Below are 16,861 nucleotides of genomic sequence, written 5' to 3'. Positions count from 1 at the left end.
GTGCCTTGATAACTTTTTTTTTTTTTTACTTTGTCAAGGGGAACCCAAAGGCTTCCTAGGCCCCAAGATAAACCCCTTCGGCGCATGTGAAATGCTCCAACTATGCATTGCAGCACAGTGCCTCGCCACTTTGACAGCTTCGGGGTTCGAACCTAGGTTGGGGATAACTTGGTTTGACTGCAATTGTGGCCAATCAAGTTTGGTTCTCATTAGGGCTGTCCCGATATGAAACGAGGCTTAATTAAGGCGAATTTTGAAGAGGCCTTCCAAACTTAATAGAGATTATAATTTGAGAGTATGATGTATGAAGAGAGAATCAAATGATGATTTTATTAATATCAATTTATTGAGTTTTAGGCAAAAACTAAAGCAACATAGATGAAAACTTTGCTGCATAAGTTTGCAAAGCTTAGGAAGACTATTCATACAGTCAAGTTTATTTTCATCATGCTTTCTTCTCTACCTTTTTTTTTTTTTTTAAAGTTGAACTATATATTAATATATATGCTGAATTAGAAATATACGAGACCTCACGGAGTCAGAGGCCTAAGGCGGTCCTAATTCCCATGGTTGTCTTGCCCAAGGGACGCCCCTGATTCTCATCAACACCAAAAGAGCCAGCCCTCTTGTCATTAGTGAAGCTTAGTTAGTCAGACAATCATTATGATGAACTATAAAAATCATACATTAACTGGTCAAATCTCTGTCGACGCCTCTGTGAGCCTTAACTGACGCATCGCACGAATAATTGGAGGGTCGGTTAGTGTAACTAAAGTTTGTCTTCTTCTTTCTCTTATGTACACCAACTTCGGAATTGCTCAAATAGAGTTTAAAGAGAAGATTTAAGTACTCTTCTTGTTTTTTTTTTTTTGGTCCGAAAAGAAAAGATTTAACTCAAAAAAAAAAAAAAAAAAAAAGCAAACAAACAAACATGTGTATGCGTCTTTACCACGTCAACCTAATAAAGTTCCAGGGTAAAACCAAGACTGCTTCTTTCTCCAGCCTTTTCCACTGCAGTCTGTGTATTTCGCGCCAAATCCCTCAAACTCTCGAAGCAACACCATCGTATGTATGAACATAAAAATCTGTCGTGTCGTGTCGTGTCGTGTGAGTCCTCCATTCTTCAAAAACCACTTGTGACTTGTCAAAGCTTTTGCCTTTCTTTCCCTCCAAATTTTTTATTTTTTATTTTTCTTTTCTGCCTATTAATACAGGAAACTCAATGATAACCACCACTTTCCTGATGCAGATTATTGTTTCATCTTTGATGGGTTTCTTCATCCCAAATAAAAAAGCAAATGGGGTTCGTTTATTACACTAATCGGGTTCTTTATTATTCCTTATTGTAACAGGTGATGGTGTTTTCATCTTCTACATGCATTGTCATCATTTCCCAGCTCATTGCTTATTTGGGTTTGTGCCATGGATTGTTCTTCTCAACTATTCGTTGAAAAGGAACGACCTTGGTTTTTTGTTTGTATCAAAAACTGTGTGGAAATTTGGTTGCAGGGAAAGTGATCGATGTGACGGCCGTGGATTTTGAAAGAGATTGTTTTTATAACAAACTACATATACCCCCTTGATAGGATTTCAAAACACAAAAAACTCCACAACATTTGGTTTTGAACATTTAAGGACAAAAGTTTACACTTAAGGACAATATGCTCTCCACTTGCCACATGTCATAAGTTAATTTACTTGTTTACCCTTAACTACATATTTTGACTTGTAATCCCTTTATAATGATTAAATCTTACAAATAAGTACAATCTGCTCTTCACTTGCCACATGTCATGAATTAATTTACTTTTTTACCCTTAACTACTCATTTTGACTTATAATCCCTTTATATTACTTTTTTTTTTCGAGAATAATCCATTTATGTTACTTTTTCCCCCTTAACTACTCATTTTGACTTCTAATCCCTTTATATTACTTTTTTTTCTTTTTCTGAGATTAATCCCTTTATGTTACCTTTTTTTTTTTTTTTTTTTCTGAGAATAATATGTTTATATTACTTTTTTTTTTCTTGAGAATAACCCATTTATGTTACTTCTCAAAAGCAAAAAAAAAATATATATATCTTTCTTCTATACGTTGCTAAGAGAATGAACTCTCATCTCATCGCCTAATCCTACTATTGCACTCGTCCAATCCTGCTACTGCACTCGCTGCACTCATACTCGTCCAGTTCTGCTACTTGTGTTCTGCTACTGCACTCGTCATCGCCTAATCCTGCTACTGCACCCGTCCAATCTGCTACTGCACTCGCTGCACTCATACTCGTCCAGTTCTGCTACTGCACTCGTCATCACCTAATCCTGCTACTGCACTCGCTGCACTCATACTCGTCCAATTCTGCTACTGCACTCATGCTCGTCCAATTCTGCTACTGCACTCGCTGAACTCATACTCGTCCAGTTCTGCTACTGCACTCGTCCAGTTCATGAAGAATATGTACTGCACACATAATAGCACATAACAATAATATGTACTTCACACATGCACATTATGAGTGATGGGATAGTGAAACAATAGAGATCCCACAGAAGTGAAAATCATATTTTAGGCTCCATGTTTGGTTTCAAACAAAATCTCCAACAACAATAAACTAAACACAGTAGCACATAACAACAATAAACTGCAGAAAGAAACTTCAAATAAACACAGTAGCACATAACAACAATAACACAGTAGCACAGTAGCACATAAAAACAATAAACTAAACACAGTAGCACATAACAACAATAACACAGTAGCACAGTAGCACAAATACAACGATAACACAGTAGCACAAATACAACGATAACACAGTAGCACATAACAACAATAAACTGCAGAAAGAAACTTCAAATAAACACAGTAGCACATAACAACAATAACACAGTAGCACAGTAGCACAAATATAGCACAAATACAACGATAACACAGTAGCACAAAACCAAAACCAAAACCAAAACCAAAAACCATGTCATCCCTTGTGCTCAAAATGACCACAGCAACCTCTCCTATAAAACCCCACCCCCAAAATCTCCTCCTCCCCAATTGGGTCCGCCCTCGTTCTCTCTCTCGCTCCTCCTTCACAACCACCCACCACCCAACAACCCTCCAAACCCAAAACCAAAACCAAAACCAAAATAAGAATCTCAAATACAAGTGGTGGAGGATAACACCACCCTCCTCAAGTCTCCTGCTTGGGCCCAGATTCCGCGGCCCATATAAATGCCTGGCCATTTCTCCATCTTCTTCATCTGCTAGCGGCGGTCGCTCCGAGAATCAAGGAGAGGGTCTTATGGCCGATATGGGTTCCCAAACTGAGTGCTACTGCTTCCCCTGAATGCTACTGCTTCCCCTCAATCAATCTCAAACTAGCAGTAATTCATCTACAAAAATCCAATTCCAACCAAGCGAAAACTCAATTAAGAAACCATAAACTATAAACTATAAAGTAGCAGATCACACAGTAGCACATAACAGATCAATTAAGAAACAAGTATTTCTATTCAATTAACCAAAAAACAAAATCAATTGTATGCGCACACACAAAAAAAAACAATAAGAAACAACACAGAACAATATAATCAATATACCATTTTCAGAAGAGGCTACTACTTCCCCACACTCCAAACTGAGTGCTACTGCTTCCCCTGAATGCTACTGCTTCCCCTCAATCAATCTCAAACTAGCAGTAATTCATCTACAAAAATCCAATTCCAACCAAGCGAAAACTCAATTAGACCAAAAATTGGGCTCAATTAACCCTGCAAATACCTCCAGATTAAGCTCGTAAAACTCAAAAATTGATAAAATCAAACAGAAACCAAAAGACTCCCACTTCCATACATTTCCACTCCAAAAAAAGAAAACAGTCCCAAAATGGATCGGGAACAGCAGAATTCCAGAGCCAAAAAGAAAAAGAAAAAAAAAACTAGGGTTTTGAGAGTTTCGAAAAATTCTACCTTTTTCTTCTGTTTCTGACGATCCTCTCTCTCTCTCTCACAGAATTACACTCTGCAATTTTAGAATAAGAGGCGAAGGTCGATTCCGGAATCAATTTGAGTGCTACTGGAGATTTTTTTTGCAGTGCTACTGCTTCGGAGATTCAAGCTAGATCCGTCGCCGTCGTCTTCGTGAATGGTGAGCGCATCGTCGCCGCCGGCGCGATTCAGATTGGAGTCAGAGGCGCAGGTCGATTCCGGAATCAAGCTGAGTGCTACTGAAGATTTTGCAGTGCTACTGCTTCAAGCCAGATCCGTCGCTGGAGAGAAATTCACGTTTGGGCTTTTTTGCGTTTTGTGTTTTGGGATTTCAGGTTTAGGTCGTTGGATTGTGGCAGTGGCATAAGCGTAAATTTTAATAAAAACTGAACATTTTAGTCATTTTGTAACATAATTCGAAGCCAGGCCCATTTATATTTGGTTTTGGACCTGAGCTTGTGTCCTTATTTGTATAAAATAAATTGAAGGTGGGTTTTCTGTGTTTATATATTTGGTCCAGGTGCTACTGTATAATTTTCTCTTGTTTTTATGCCCACAAGGTGTTCGACGTAAGTTCAATGTGAGTGAACTCCATTTCCTTTTACTATTTTAGGTTATATACGTTCCGATGCTTGAAACCGCAACGAATATGCAAATGTTTGCTTGCAATAGTATATAGCTGTTTGTGCACAATTTGGGTTCTATTTCCTCTGCGTGATTGAGATTTTGCGTGTCGAGATTGAATAACTGCATGCATGCACCTTTGTTAGAGATAGAATCATAGAATTTTATTTTGCTGAATAGTCATAATAATGGGTTGACGACCCTCAGTTCCCCTCTTCCCATCACACTTGTATGTTAAATAGTGAAATTATGAAGAAGATGATTTTCTGGAATTAGAATTCATATACTTGATCCTTGCTACTCTGACTAGTCTTCTTCTTTAGCAATATTAGATCCTTTCCAATTTTCCCGTGGAGTAGAAGTTATGTTCTTCTTCACTGTATAATCAAGGAATTGAAAGCTGAGTCTGTTGGAATGGCATTAGCTTTTGTATCTACTTCTGACTATATATATATGCTTCAAAACAACGAATAAAAATTTACATATGAAAAAGAAAGAACTAAGAAAATAGTGATCAGTGATTGTATTGGAAGTAAGAACTCCTTTCAAATCTCTTAAAAGAAAAATTAAGGGTACAAAGTTAGGCAACTGTACTAATTAGAATAATGGTATTACATCATAGATGAAATCTTATTCTCAAACCAAATTATTTTCTACAATCATACATATGCTAGGTATTATTCTGGTTCATTACAATAAATTGGGTATTCATATAATTCGGGAATGAGTGAGCACTCTTTCCCCAACTAACAAAAAGGGGTTTTGGAGGTTAGGTATACTTATTCCAATCCTACAAATTCACTCAAGCTTAAAACTTCAAGCTCATGGCGGTGTCCATGAGCCCCAAACACCGGACACTCGGACTTGGATGTGAGATCCATATTGAGAGTCAAATCCAAGTCCGCGTGTCTAGTTGTCGCGGCTCGGGGTTTGGGGCCAGTGCCTAGAGGTTGGAACCCTAAACTTCAGTGAATTTGTACGGCTGGGATAAGCACTCCTGACCTCTTAGTGGCCATTCCATTATATATAGAGAGAGGAGCATTCTCATTCCCTCAACATAATGGAATGTGCATTTAGAGATTAGTAATTCTTCAAGCTTAGGATTCCAAACTCTAGGCACTGACCCCAAACTCTAAACGCTGGACATGAGACCCAGACTCCGACCAGAGGTTCCACCCCAAGCTTCAATCTCCTGACTTTCAGTGCCAAATAACCCCGGGCCACAATCAACTGGGCTTGAGATTCGGGCCCAAGCCTTGAGGTCGGGCCGGGAGTTCTGGCTTGCTTACTCCCGAAAAAGAAGGTTCGTGGCGTCTGTGTGTTGATGGCAAGACAATTCTGGATTGCAACCCCTAACCCAAATTGAACCCAAAACCTTCACAAAATGTTTTTTAATCTGAGGAGTGACCTTTTGATAATTCTGAAGTATGGGTCCTCTGAAACAGGTATGAACTTCACAACCCAACCAATTGGCCATGATACAGCTGCAATCACGATACAAACTACCCATTGCTGAACATTCAACTTTTCTGTATCTGCAAATTTCTTCAGAAACTCCACCATCACAACCTGAAGAACAATAGTTATCCCCACAATCCCAATAAACAGCCTATTCCTGAGAATACCTTTGAATACATTCTTCTTCTCCATGCTTCTTGAATTGAACTCGTTGAAAACTTGGCATAATACAAAGGTATTGAAAATCAGAGTATCATTCACCGCAGCAGTGACATTGAATATAGACTCACCCTGGAACTGCAAGATCAAGAGAACAGCTATTTGATATAGAGCTTGAGCTAAAAGATTCCTCCACATAATATTGGTTATGAGTGGAGCGGTCCGACCCACAGGCTGCCTCTCCATTAGCTCATTAGTTGGCCGCTCCGTAGCAAGAGCCAGAGCACCTAGCGTGTCCATGATGAGATTCACCCAAAGTAATTGAACTGCTGTTAGGGGAACTTCACCAGCTGAAACTGCTGCAATAAAGTTGATTACTAGAGCTGCAACATTAACAGTTAGTTGAAATTGGATGAATTTCTGTATATTGTTATAAACACATCTCCCCCATCTCAAAACTGTGGCCACAGAATTGAAGTTGTCATCCAAGATGATGATATCCGAGCTTTCTTTTGCCACCTCAGTTCCTTGGATGCCCATGGAAAGTCCTATATCAGCTTCTTTCAATGCAGGTGCATCATTCGTACCATCACCAGTGACTGCAACCACATGACCTTTCTCCTTCAAACACTGTACCATTAGAAGCTTGTCAAATGGGGAGGACCTTGCCATCACACGGATGTTATCAACCTTCTGCATTCTCTCTGCGTCAGTGTAGTTTCGAAATTCGACTCCTTCTACAACTTGTCCATCCTTTACCTCGTTCTCTTTCTTTAGTATTCCACATTCTGTAGCTATAGCTTTTGCTGTGAAAATATTGTCTCCAGTTATCATTTTGATGTCCACACCTGCATCCTTGCAAACTCTCACAGCATGGATGACCCCTGGTCGACATGGATCTTTGAGGCCGACTATCCCTAGCAAGATCAGCCCATCTTCTTTGAGCTTTTGGTGCGTCTTGTCATCATCACTGTATTCAACTTCTTCCTCTGAAATTTGGGCATGAGCGAAAGCAATGCATCGGAGGCTACTAGCTGCCATGCCTTGGATTATTTTCTCAATTTTAGACCTTGTATCTACATCCAGGGGCTTTACAGTTCCATTGGTATCATAATAACTTGAGCATGTTGCAACTATCATCTCAGCAGCTCCTTTCCAGTGCACATGGACGGTGTTATCATCTTTTTTCTTTATAAGAACCCCACTTCGTTTCTTGTCTGAATTAAATGTTTCAACATGAAGAATGTCATACCTGGGCTTCAGTTCTTGCATGTCCATACCCAAATCTAAAACAACCCAATAGAGTATGGCTTTTTCTGTTGGGCTGCCAGAGATTTCGGGTTCGGATCCTGTACGAGGCATGAAAACACTCCCAGTTGTGTTCAAACCAACTCCTTGATAGAATAACTCACGAACATTTGGTGTGATGGATGAATTATCTTCTGCAATAGATTCTTGGCCTACCCAAAGCTTAGTTACTTTCATTTGGTTTAGTGTCAGAGTTCCTGTTTTGTCAGTACAGATAACGGTTGCTGACCCCATTGTCTCACAAGCCGATAGTTTTCTAACCATTGCCTGATCTTTCATCATTCTTTTCATAGAGTAAGCAAGTGTTAGTGTGACAGCCAGTGGCAAGCCTTCAGGGATTGCCACCACCACAATAGTGACTGCAGCAGATACAATCCGTACTACTGCATTCAACACATCATCTGTTTTTGTTTTGCTACCAATATACTCCTTATTGCCATTCTTATCTTTTGTGTTGCCAGTGAAATAACGAATCAACAAGACTAGAAGAACTAAGAAAGCAACTGCAAGGCCTACCTTTCCAATAGAAGAGGTAAGTTTGTCAAGCCGAGCTTGTAATGGAGTTCTTACATTTGATTCCTGCGAAATTGAGCTCATCATTTCGCCCCAAGCAGTGTTCATCCCAACTGATGTGACAAGCATTCTACCATAACCATCAGCCACCTTTGCACCAGACAAGAGGAAGGGATTCTTTCTGGAATCAACTTCTACATAGTCGCTCTCCCCGGTCATGCTGGACTCGTCCACTTGAAATGAATAGCCATCTAAGAACACCCCGTCTGCAGGAATTTGATCTCCGATGTTAAGGAAGACGACATCTCCAACCACAACATCAAAGATGGAGATTTCTCGTCTTTGTCTGTCTCTAAATACCTCAACGTTGATGTTGCTGCTTATTTTAGACAGTTTGTCGAATTGGATTTCCTGTCTGAAGTTACTGAGAGCTGAGACAACAATGACAATGATTACAGCTACAAAGATACTTCCACCTTCATACCAGCCTTCCTCTACTCCATACTCTTTGATTCCAAATGCAAGAGCAAGTGCTGCACAGACGCATAGAATCAGAATCGTCATGTCTTTCAGAGCGTCCAGCACAAAATAGAGGAGCCCTTTTGAAGGCGGCTTTGGGTATGTATTTGAGCCAAATAGTTCACGGCGTCTGTTGATTTCTGCGTCGTTGCCAGGTAGCCCATACTCAGGATTTGTTTCAAGAGAAGTGGTTATGCCAGTAACTCCTCCAAACTTCTTAAGAGCAGCCAAGTCTTTTTCCTTCACCATTTTTTCGAGCTCTGCATGGACAACGTTGTTGGGGACAGAACTATAGTGATCAGTTCCATCAGGGGAAGTGCTCGGTTTCACTTCAAGGGAAGTGTAAGAACGAGACTCATCATGCGCAGGGGATTGTAGCTCCAGTGGTGAAGAGTTTTTAGCCTCAGGCTCGAGACCAGAGTTCGAATCTCCCTTCTCCCGCTGGCTTTCTTTGAGACCTTGGAAACCACCGAAAGATCCATACTCGGAGATCTCAGAGTAGTCCTTGTAGTTGCTCCTCTTGTACATAAGCTCTTTGGGAAGTGATAGCATCACCCTTACAGCATACAAGGCTGCATAAGCCATGCGCCACCTCTTCTTCGCTCTGGTAAAAGTGGTAGTGGTGATGTCAACTATCAACTGGCCACAATCATAAGGTGAATTCTTGCTGCTCACCATGTCTTATTGTATTGGTAGGAAGAGCTTCAACTTCAGAAAAAGCTAGTTCGCAGCAAAAGATATATTTTTTCCGGGAAAGATTTTCATTCTAACGTCCGCCTGTTTACGCTTATATAGACTTGATGCCGACAATGCCAAGGTGCATAAACCGCTTTGTGCTTTCGCATTTGCCTCGTTGACTCAGTATACCAAAGTTTACGGTGAATTCCTTTTACAGATACCTGCCGGCATTTGATTGCATTAAATTTCTGCACGGAATGCGTTCCATTCTTTTGAATATTCAACTTTACATCTGTACGGAGGAAAATTGAACCAGAAACTGGTGGAACAGTGACTATCTCTTTTTGGGGTCTAAATTATACAATGACCAGGTTCACTAGAATTATCGACGAGTTGTTTAAACTTGGTGGGGAGGTTGGAGAAATTGTTGGGATGTTTCCAAATGATTATGGAACTGTGGGGTTGTTCTGGACAGATTCAGACAGAAAAGTCGAGAATGACATAGGTGTTATGGGTCAGATGATTTTTTTTCTTCAATTTTTGTTTGAAAATGAGGAAGATATGGTTCAAGTCCTTAATGAAGGGTATTTCTCACTTCTTTACTACTAAACCCCAAAATGTGGGAAACGCGTCTTCGACTTTTCTCATACTTCTGTTCACAATGAAGAACTGTTTTCTTTATGTGCAAAGTCGGCTGTTTGAGCTTGATGGGGAACCATTAGAACCAAACAGCTTCTCCTTGAGGATCTTACGTAACTGCATTGGCCAACAAACTCAAACTCAAACGCAATGTTACATTGTGGTTACCTCCAAGACTTTACGATCTTGACAATCTTTTCCTTCATTAACCCAACATATGCATTCTAACATATTCTTGTTCTTGTTTTCTCGTGTTCATTTCATTGCTTCATTTTAATACGAGGTCGTACAGTTCTGCTTAGTTAATTTACCCGGAGCGGACCGACAAGCATGCATGCATGGTTTGAACCCTAGTTCATTTTGTTAGGCTAGATTTAGCTTAATCGTTTTTAGAAGAGCCTTTGTAGTTTGTGACTGGTTTGTAACAATCGATCTCCCTAACTCCATAACAATCAGTCTTTTGTCTTTGGTGCCGACAAGCCGGACCTTCTTTGCCTTCATCTATATATGTATTCTTTGAAGTTGAACAAACGAAACACATATATTACACATTCTCATGAGTCATGACATCATTCTTCATCCAGAATGCAAGATTAGTGTTGATGACTGCGGTCATTGGCTTTTGTTTATTTTTTACTTGGGACAGTAGAATGTTCTTTTATAGTGTTGTACGTTTGGGTGGCTGATGAGAGTGCTAAGAGCAAATGCACCCGTAGTCAAGAAAATGCAAAGTCGAGAAGTCAAGAATTCGACCAGTCAAGTTACTATTCACTGCCACTGGACATGGGTTTACACCCGTTGTTTTTCTTGCCCGGTCAACACTGTTCATTATTATATAATTTTAGGGGGTCTCGAAAATCGACTTTTTACACATACATAATTTGGGAAAACTTCCTTCATGAAAGTTATAGAGATCGTCGATACGATCTCGTGTATACATGGAACGCAATATTCGGAGTTCGTATGAATTTATTATGAATTTTTGAAATCTGAAAATTTTCTATAAATAGCAAAAAAAAAAAAAATCTATTTTGTTTCAAAGGACGAAAATTTTTCATTTTTTCTTTCCCCCCCCCCTCCGGTTCTCTCTCTCGCAGCTGCACCAGACTTGGCGGGTTTCGTCCGACCCGACCCGGATTTTTCTCCGTCCTCCGGCCACGGACCCCGCTCCCCCGAGGTCGCCTCACCTCTTTCGGCCGCTCTGTGGCGTCAAACCGCCCAGACGCTGCCCCCAGGCCGAGATCGAAGCAACCCAGGCGGAGCAAATCGTCTGGCTGCTCTGTGGCGTCAGTCGAGCTACCTTTGCGGCGCCACGCGTCATGCGTTCGTGAGCCAGTCGCTGCCTTCAGCGCGTCGCAGTGGAGGGTCTGGTGATGACGTCGCCCACGTGAATCCTTGGGCCGAGCTGGCAGCCCCTCAAACCCAGTCAAGAAAAAAGTCATCCTGTTGCCTTTTTTTTTGCCTCAGTCACGAAAAGCCAACAATTGGCTGGGCAAGCAATTGCCGGTGGAGGACCAATTTTGCTTGTGGCCGGTCACCACATCATCATTCTCTCCCTTTGCCCAGTCAAAGTGCAACCGCTGCACTTGCTCTAATAGTTTTGGGAAAAGTCTTTAGTGGAGATGTCGAAACATCTACTACCCTATAATGAAATTCTAACATATATGCAAATAAAAAGATTCTATGCAACAAATACTCCATGTTTTTCATCCAAAAGCACCGAATTACGTACCCCATACTTTTTTTTCTTTAACTTTTCAGACATAACAATCTTCTATTGGTGAGTCGGACAAATCTGTTAGCCGGATAATCTGACGTAGACTTTTTTCTAGTTTGGATTGTAATGGAATAATGAGGTAAAAATTCTCTTTGTACCAAACCAACCAAAAATTGGTTTTTATTTGTAACCACTTTTTATCAACCAAAAGATCGAAAATTTATTTGTTGATACATTTCCGATACTAATTTTTTTTTTCAATTTGATTGGTCTTGTAGCTAGTCATGATTTCTAAAGGGTGAGCTCAAAGGCCACAATCGAAAATATACAAAATATTACAAACTGTGGGATGTTTTTCATCGTTGGACATAGAATTCAAATGAATAGGCGGCAAATTCAAAGGCCAGAATCATTAACCAATCAGAATTTCATTTTCACTATTTTTTTCCCACGAACCGAAATAAAAGAAAAAGCCTTAAAAGCGGCAACCAATTGTTTCCTGAAGTTTTGTAGCTTTTCCACCATCTCCAGTAATCTGATCTTATATCCACATCGTATGATTCGTATCCCATCAAGAAAATCTCTTACAATACAACTTTGTATGCTTTTTCCTTGTGGTTTCCCTATCAAACAGCAACCTATATATTGACTAAGAAAACAATGTGTGACTCATTGCCAACCAGTCAACAAAACACCACAATTACATTGATTAAGCATAGTACATAGCTATCCATGCAACTTCCTGGAAATTTCCCAGAGTTCATCGTTTAGCTTAAATCAACTTGCTTGACAAGGACGATGATAGCAGCATCCATTATGTTAGTGGATGGTCGACTGGCCCTACGTACTCAACAATGACCGGCCTACACGCAAGCATCGAATTTAGTTGGTATAATAGTCCATACGCAACAAACATCATTTGACTTGATCACTGAGGCGGTGAGGCCGAAATGAAATGATGCAGAAATTTCATTCTAGCTTTTGCAAAAATTTCCAAGGTGCATGTGAATGTGTGATACCCACCAAACATGCTGGTCAGTACGTACAACTGTACAAGTAATTAATCTACTTTTCCCAGCAAAAGTTCAATCACATTACTTTCTGCTCAACTATACCAGACAAGGACGTATAGCTGGGATCAATTCCATTATTCAATCCAAGTCTTCACCATGCCGGGGTCCTTAACAACAGGGTTTGAGAATCGTAAGGATTAGAGAATCTAAAACGCTCGTAATTAATAAACTCTGATCCAAGCCGAACACTTCAATTTATAGGGACTGCAAATTCTAAATCCTTGGACTGCAGATTCTAAAACCGTCACAATATATAAAAGATTAGATACGTATGCAAACAAGAGCCATCAACAGACGTGCTTCCTTACATATGCACACTATGTAGTTAAATGATTTTAATCATTTTATAAATGATAATGATGGTTTCAAGAAACAATCTGCATAAACTAAGGTATAGAGTGGATAAACAGAAAGTCTTATACAGCATAATGTATTTTATAAATAAGAATGATTCTTTCAAGGCAATTCCGCCGTCGTGCTTGCAATTACATGTGAGGTGCAAGATACCTATATCTGTTTCATGAGAGATTCTTGCGTGGGGCAGCCGCACCGCCAATCAGTGTCCAGTAGGGGGGGATATTTTGGGTATTGCACTTTTAAAAGTAGGGACAATTTTGAAATAAAGATAAAATTTTCTGGTGTCTGATTGGTCATTTGGTACGTCTGGCGTACGCAAGAATTTGTCCTGTTTCATACTTTGGGGCCAAAGTCTTTGGTTTATATGGATGTTCAACCCAAGTCAAAGTTTGTACCAGAATTTGGGGATTTCACGGTCTCGTTCAGCCCATCGAGGCCCATGTCCTCAAAGCAGAATAGGGTAGGCAACATTGTGTATTCATGTTAGGATTGCGGCTCAATATCTAATTCCTTGTCTGTTTTGGATTCTTTACTTCTGAAGGCTTTGGGTAAGCAATTCTAGTGTATCTAGGATTTATGGAGTTTTTCCTTAGAAGTAAAGGTTTAAGATTGAAGATCCTATTAGGAGTCGGACTAATCGTGAGCCTATAAATAGTCATTCAGGGTTATTGGTTTGGTGTGTGCTTTCGGAGATTGGAAGACACCATTTAGAGAAGATGTGAGGGTTTGGAGATTCTCATATTGTGGGTTGAAAGAGACTCATTTTGGAGGGTGCCATTGAGACATCGTTTAGAGAGATCCGTGTGTGGATCAATTGAGTGTTCTGATAATTTGAGAGATTTTAGAGAGTTGCAAGTTTTGAGAGATCGGGTATATTTGGAAATTCTCAATTGAGAATTTGGGTTGTGAGGAGAGAGGTTATTTGAGTGGAAGAACCAAAACGTTATTCAAAAGTTTGTAATCTTCTTCTCGTTTAGTGGATCCACCATCATCATCACCCGGGGACGTAGGTCAACTATTTGACCGAACCTCGTCAACAATCTTATGTTTGCTTGCATAATTTGTGATTACTGTCTTAATTCGGTTTCGGTCTTGGGCTAGGGAATTCGGAAGGTGACCCGAATTTCCTAACAAGTGGTATCAGAGCTCTTGGTTCAAGAGCGACCATGAAGACGTTGGAGAAATTTAGAAATCAAGATAGAGACAAGACGTGGAGTGCTATTGTTGTATGAGTTTCGAGCATATCAGATATTAATGTGGAAAGTTGAAGGTTAAGGAAAATTGAGGAACTACTACAGGCATGGCTAGTGAAGATTTCGAAGAAGATTATGGAGATGCAATCGTGATCACATCATGTTCAGAGAAGCCACAAGCTGAGTGGATATGAGATATGGGTTGTTTCGAACACATACATATTGATTTTTTCTTCCTACGGGCCTGTGTAGGAAGGTTTAGTAAAGTGGGTTTGTGCATAAAACCTACGAAGTCGCTAGTGTTAGAACAATCAAATTTGAGGTGCATGATGGATCAAAGGACTTTAGTGAATGTCGCCATGTTTCTAGTTTCGAGAGAAATCTGATATTTCTTGGGACTTTGGATTTTGAAGACCACAAGATGATTGTAGGTTAAGGTGGAACTTTTTTGAAGTGTTGAATGGAGCCCTCGTTCTGATAAAAGTTAAGCAAGTAAAGGGTTTCTGTCGTTAAGAAAGGAGCTTTGTTGGAGGTGGAACTAACTATTCCACTAAGAGTTTGGTTCAAGGTGGAAAGACTGGCAATCTTGGTTCCTATAGGGGCATTCGGGGAAGATGAGCAATAGTAAATGTGGAGGAACAAAATTTGCTTATGAGATGAAATTTCAAGAGCAACAAAAATTGCAGCAGTCCTTAAAGGGAGGCAGACCCATAAGGATCCTAACACAAGTTTGTGGTGGAGATATGCTAGCTCATGCATATTCCACAATCAGAGTGTCACCCACCACTACTACAAAAATTGAATCAGACGACATCTCTCAGACGACGCTATGCAATTATCTGTCGTGTGAATGATTTTTTTGTTTCAAACGTCATTTTGTTGAGAGCTGTCGTCTGATAAAGACTTAGGAACTAGTTCAGAAGACGTTTAAGATAAAAACTGTTGTGTGACGTTAAAAAAAATTGAGCGCCAAGTTTCCCACCGTGTTAGTGGTGCCAAACCCCATATTGAAGTCCAAAATTGATATAGACTGGGCTTGAAACTCTTAACACTAGAGCCAAAAAAATAACAAAAAACTCAAACCTCCTCACTCTCTCTCGACACAGATTCAAATTAAAGGCCAAAACCAAAATCTCCTCACACTCCCTACGGCGTCTCCCCAAAACCAAAATCTACAACCATCACCGCCTACACTTCAAATCCATCGGATCCAAGACCACTGTTCTACGCCGACACCAAATCCATCGGATCCAAAACCTAGACCTCTCTCCTCTCTCCCTCTTATCTTTTACACGGCTACACCTATACCCCAAATCCATCTCTCCGACAACCAAACTAGTTTCCACATCAACCTAATCTGCGAGGAGCCTCTCCGGCCTCAAAGATGACTTTGTCACAGGCGGCCAAACTGGCTTGGCTCAGATCGAGTCTTCACTTTCCAGCACCGACGGGTATCCAATTTCTCTTCTTTTCAATTTCGACCTAACTTTTTAATTTTTTTGAATTTTGGGGATTTTGATTTATGATGCGATTGTTTTCTTTGTTGTAGTAAGAGGACCAAGAGGGAGGTCATCGAGAAGGAGGTCATCGGGCTCAAAGTGGAGGGTCCGAAGATCAGAATCGGAGCTCTGGTCGACGGCGGAGGTGGAATCTGCTTTGGTAGGGAGCAGCGGAGTAGCTCTGGTCAGGAAGGACTTGGTGTTCGAGCCTTTATCAGAGGACTCCCAGAGGCTCTGGTGCCAGAAGCTTCTCAAATTCATTGATTCTCTCGGTAATTGTCGTGGGTTAGGCCTGCTCCAAATCTACCTGCTTGTACAATGTTCAAAATACTAATGTCTATCATTCATGAAAATATTTGTGTACAGAAATTGTCATGCAGGGCCATTGCAACTAAAAAAGCATTATTGAGGGGGGTTGAAGCTTCTAGCATTAGGCCTGTTTCTTCAGGGTGGATTTTTCCATGGCATCAAGGAACTAACTTTCGGGGTCGATATTGCAAAGATGAGATGGATGGGCGTTCTACAGGTGTGTATGTTGTATTGCTGTATTATTAGTGTTACTTTTCTAAGTTCTTTATATTCTGGTGTCCATAGCACCTCTAAAATGCTAGCTGTCTCCCACAGAGAATTGTAATAGGTTATTTAGTAGCTGCCTTGTGCGAGATTTGGCTAAAGGGTGATGGTACTGTTAGTTCAGGATCATCTCTGCTCAGGAAGTATAAACTTCAGTTGTAAGTAGTAATCACCTTTTCGTTCTTTTAGTTTTCTGCTTCATTTCTTATCATATCTATATGCTCAATTTTGAATGTATGTGACCTCTTTCTCAGGGTTATGGCATTGATGATAACTGTGACATATCTATTATTGATGGCCATTGTTAATTACCTGCTTGGTTGGTTTGCATTACGGTCACATCATTAACCATTTTAAGGTCATAAGATGTCGCAGTCGGATTGATATCTAGGTTTACCAGCAATAAACCTAAGCAAAGAATTCTGGAGTCCACCAGAGATAAAAGAGAATAATCTCAATTTTATTGATAAAAGATAAAAGATGCGTTCTGCAGCCACATACGGCTGCTTAAATAAGAGAAATAAAACCCTAGGGCGACTAACATTGAACCCTAAAGCCCATGGGTAAAAACAAA

At 40.3% G+C, this 16,861-nt stretch overlaps 1 protein-coding gene and 2 long non-coding RNA genes across 3 annotated transcripts; 1 reads left to right on the top strand and 2 right to left on the bottom strand.

The window, feature by feature from the left end:
* Window positions 1–2,163: 2,163 nt before the first annotated feature.
* Window positions 2,164–4,263, bottom strand: LOC133741502 (uncharacterized). Its single transcript, XR_009861968.1, has 3 exons — window positions 3,960–4,263; window positions 3,591–3,697; window positions 2,164–3,383 (listed from the first exon to the last, which is right to left on the bottom strand). It is a non-coding gene; the product is annotated as an uncharacterized LOC133741502 (long non-coding RNA).
* A 909-nt stretch (window positions 4,264–5,172) lies between these two features.
* LOC133735437 (calcium-transporting ATPase 12, plasma membrane-type) lies at window positions 5,173–9,728 on the bottom strand. The gene has a single exon (XM_062162841.1). It carries the CDS (start codon window positions 9,234–9,236, stop codon window positions 5,979–5,981), a length of 3,258 nt encoding a protein of 1,085 aa, XP_062018825.1. The 5' UTR covers window positions 9,237–9,728; the 3' UTR covers window positions 5,173–5,978.
* Window positions 9,729–15,796: 6,068 nt separating this feature from the next.
* LOC133740662 (uncharacterized) lies at window positions 15,797–16,654 on the top strand. The gene is made up of 4 exons (XR_009861364.1): window positions 15,797–15,986; window positions 16,095–16,240; window positions 16,339–16,445; window positions 16,542–16,654. It is a non-coding gene; the product is annotated as an uncharacterized LOC133740662 (long non-coding RNA).
* The last annotated feature ends 207 nt before the right edge of the window (window positions 16,655–16,861 follow it).

The sequence above is a fragment of the Rosa rugosa genome, chromosome 3 (genome assembly GCF_958449725.1).
Source record: "Rosa rugosa chromosome 3, drRosRugo1.1, whole genome shotgun sequence".
Classification (NCBI taxonomy): Eukaryota; Viridiplantae; Streptophyta; class Magnoliopsida; order Rosales; family Rosaceae; genus Rosa; species Rosa rugosa.
The sequence above is the reverse complement of the archived record's forward strand: the minus strand, read 5'-3'. Positions and strand labels throughout refer to the sequence as shown.

Coding starts and splice junctions, on each gene's coding strand:
- LOC133735437 (XM_062162841.1), bottom strand. CDS start 9,236: ATGGTGAGCAGCAAGAATTCACCTTATGATTGTGGCCAGTTGATAGTT.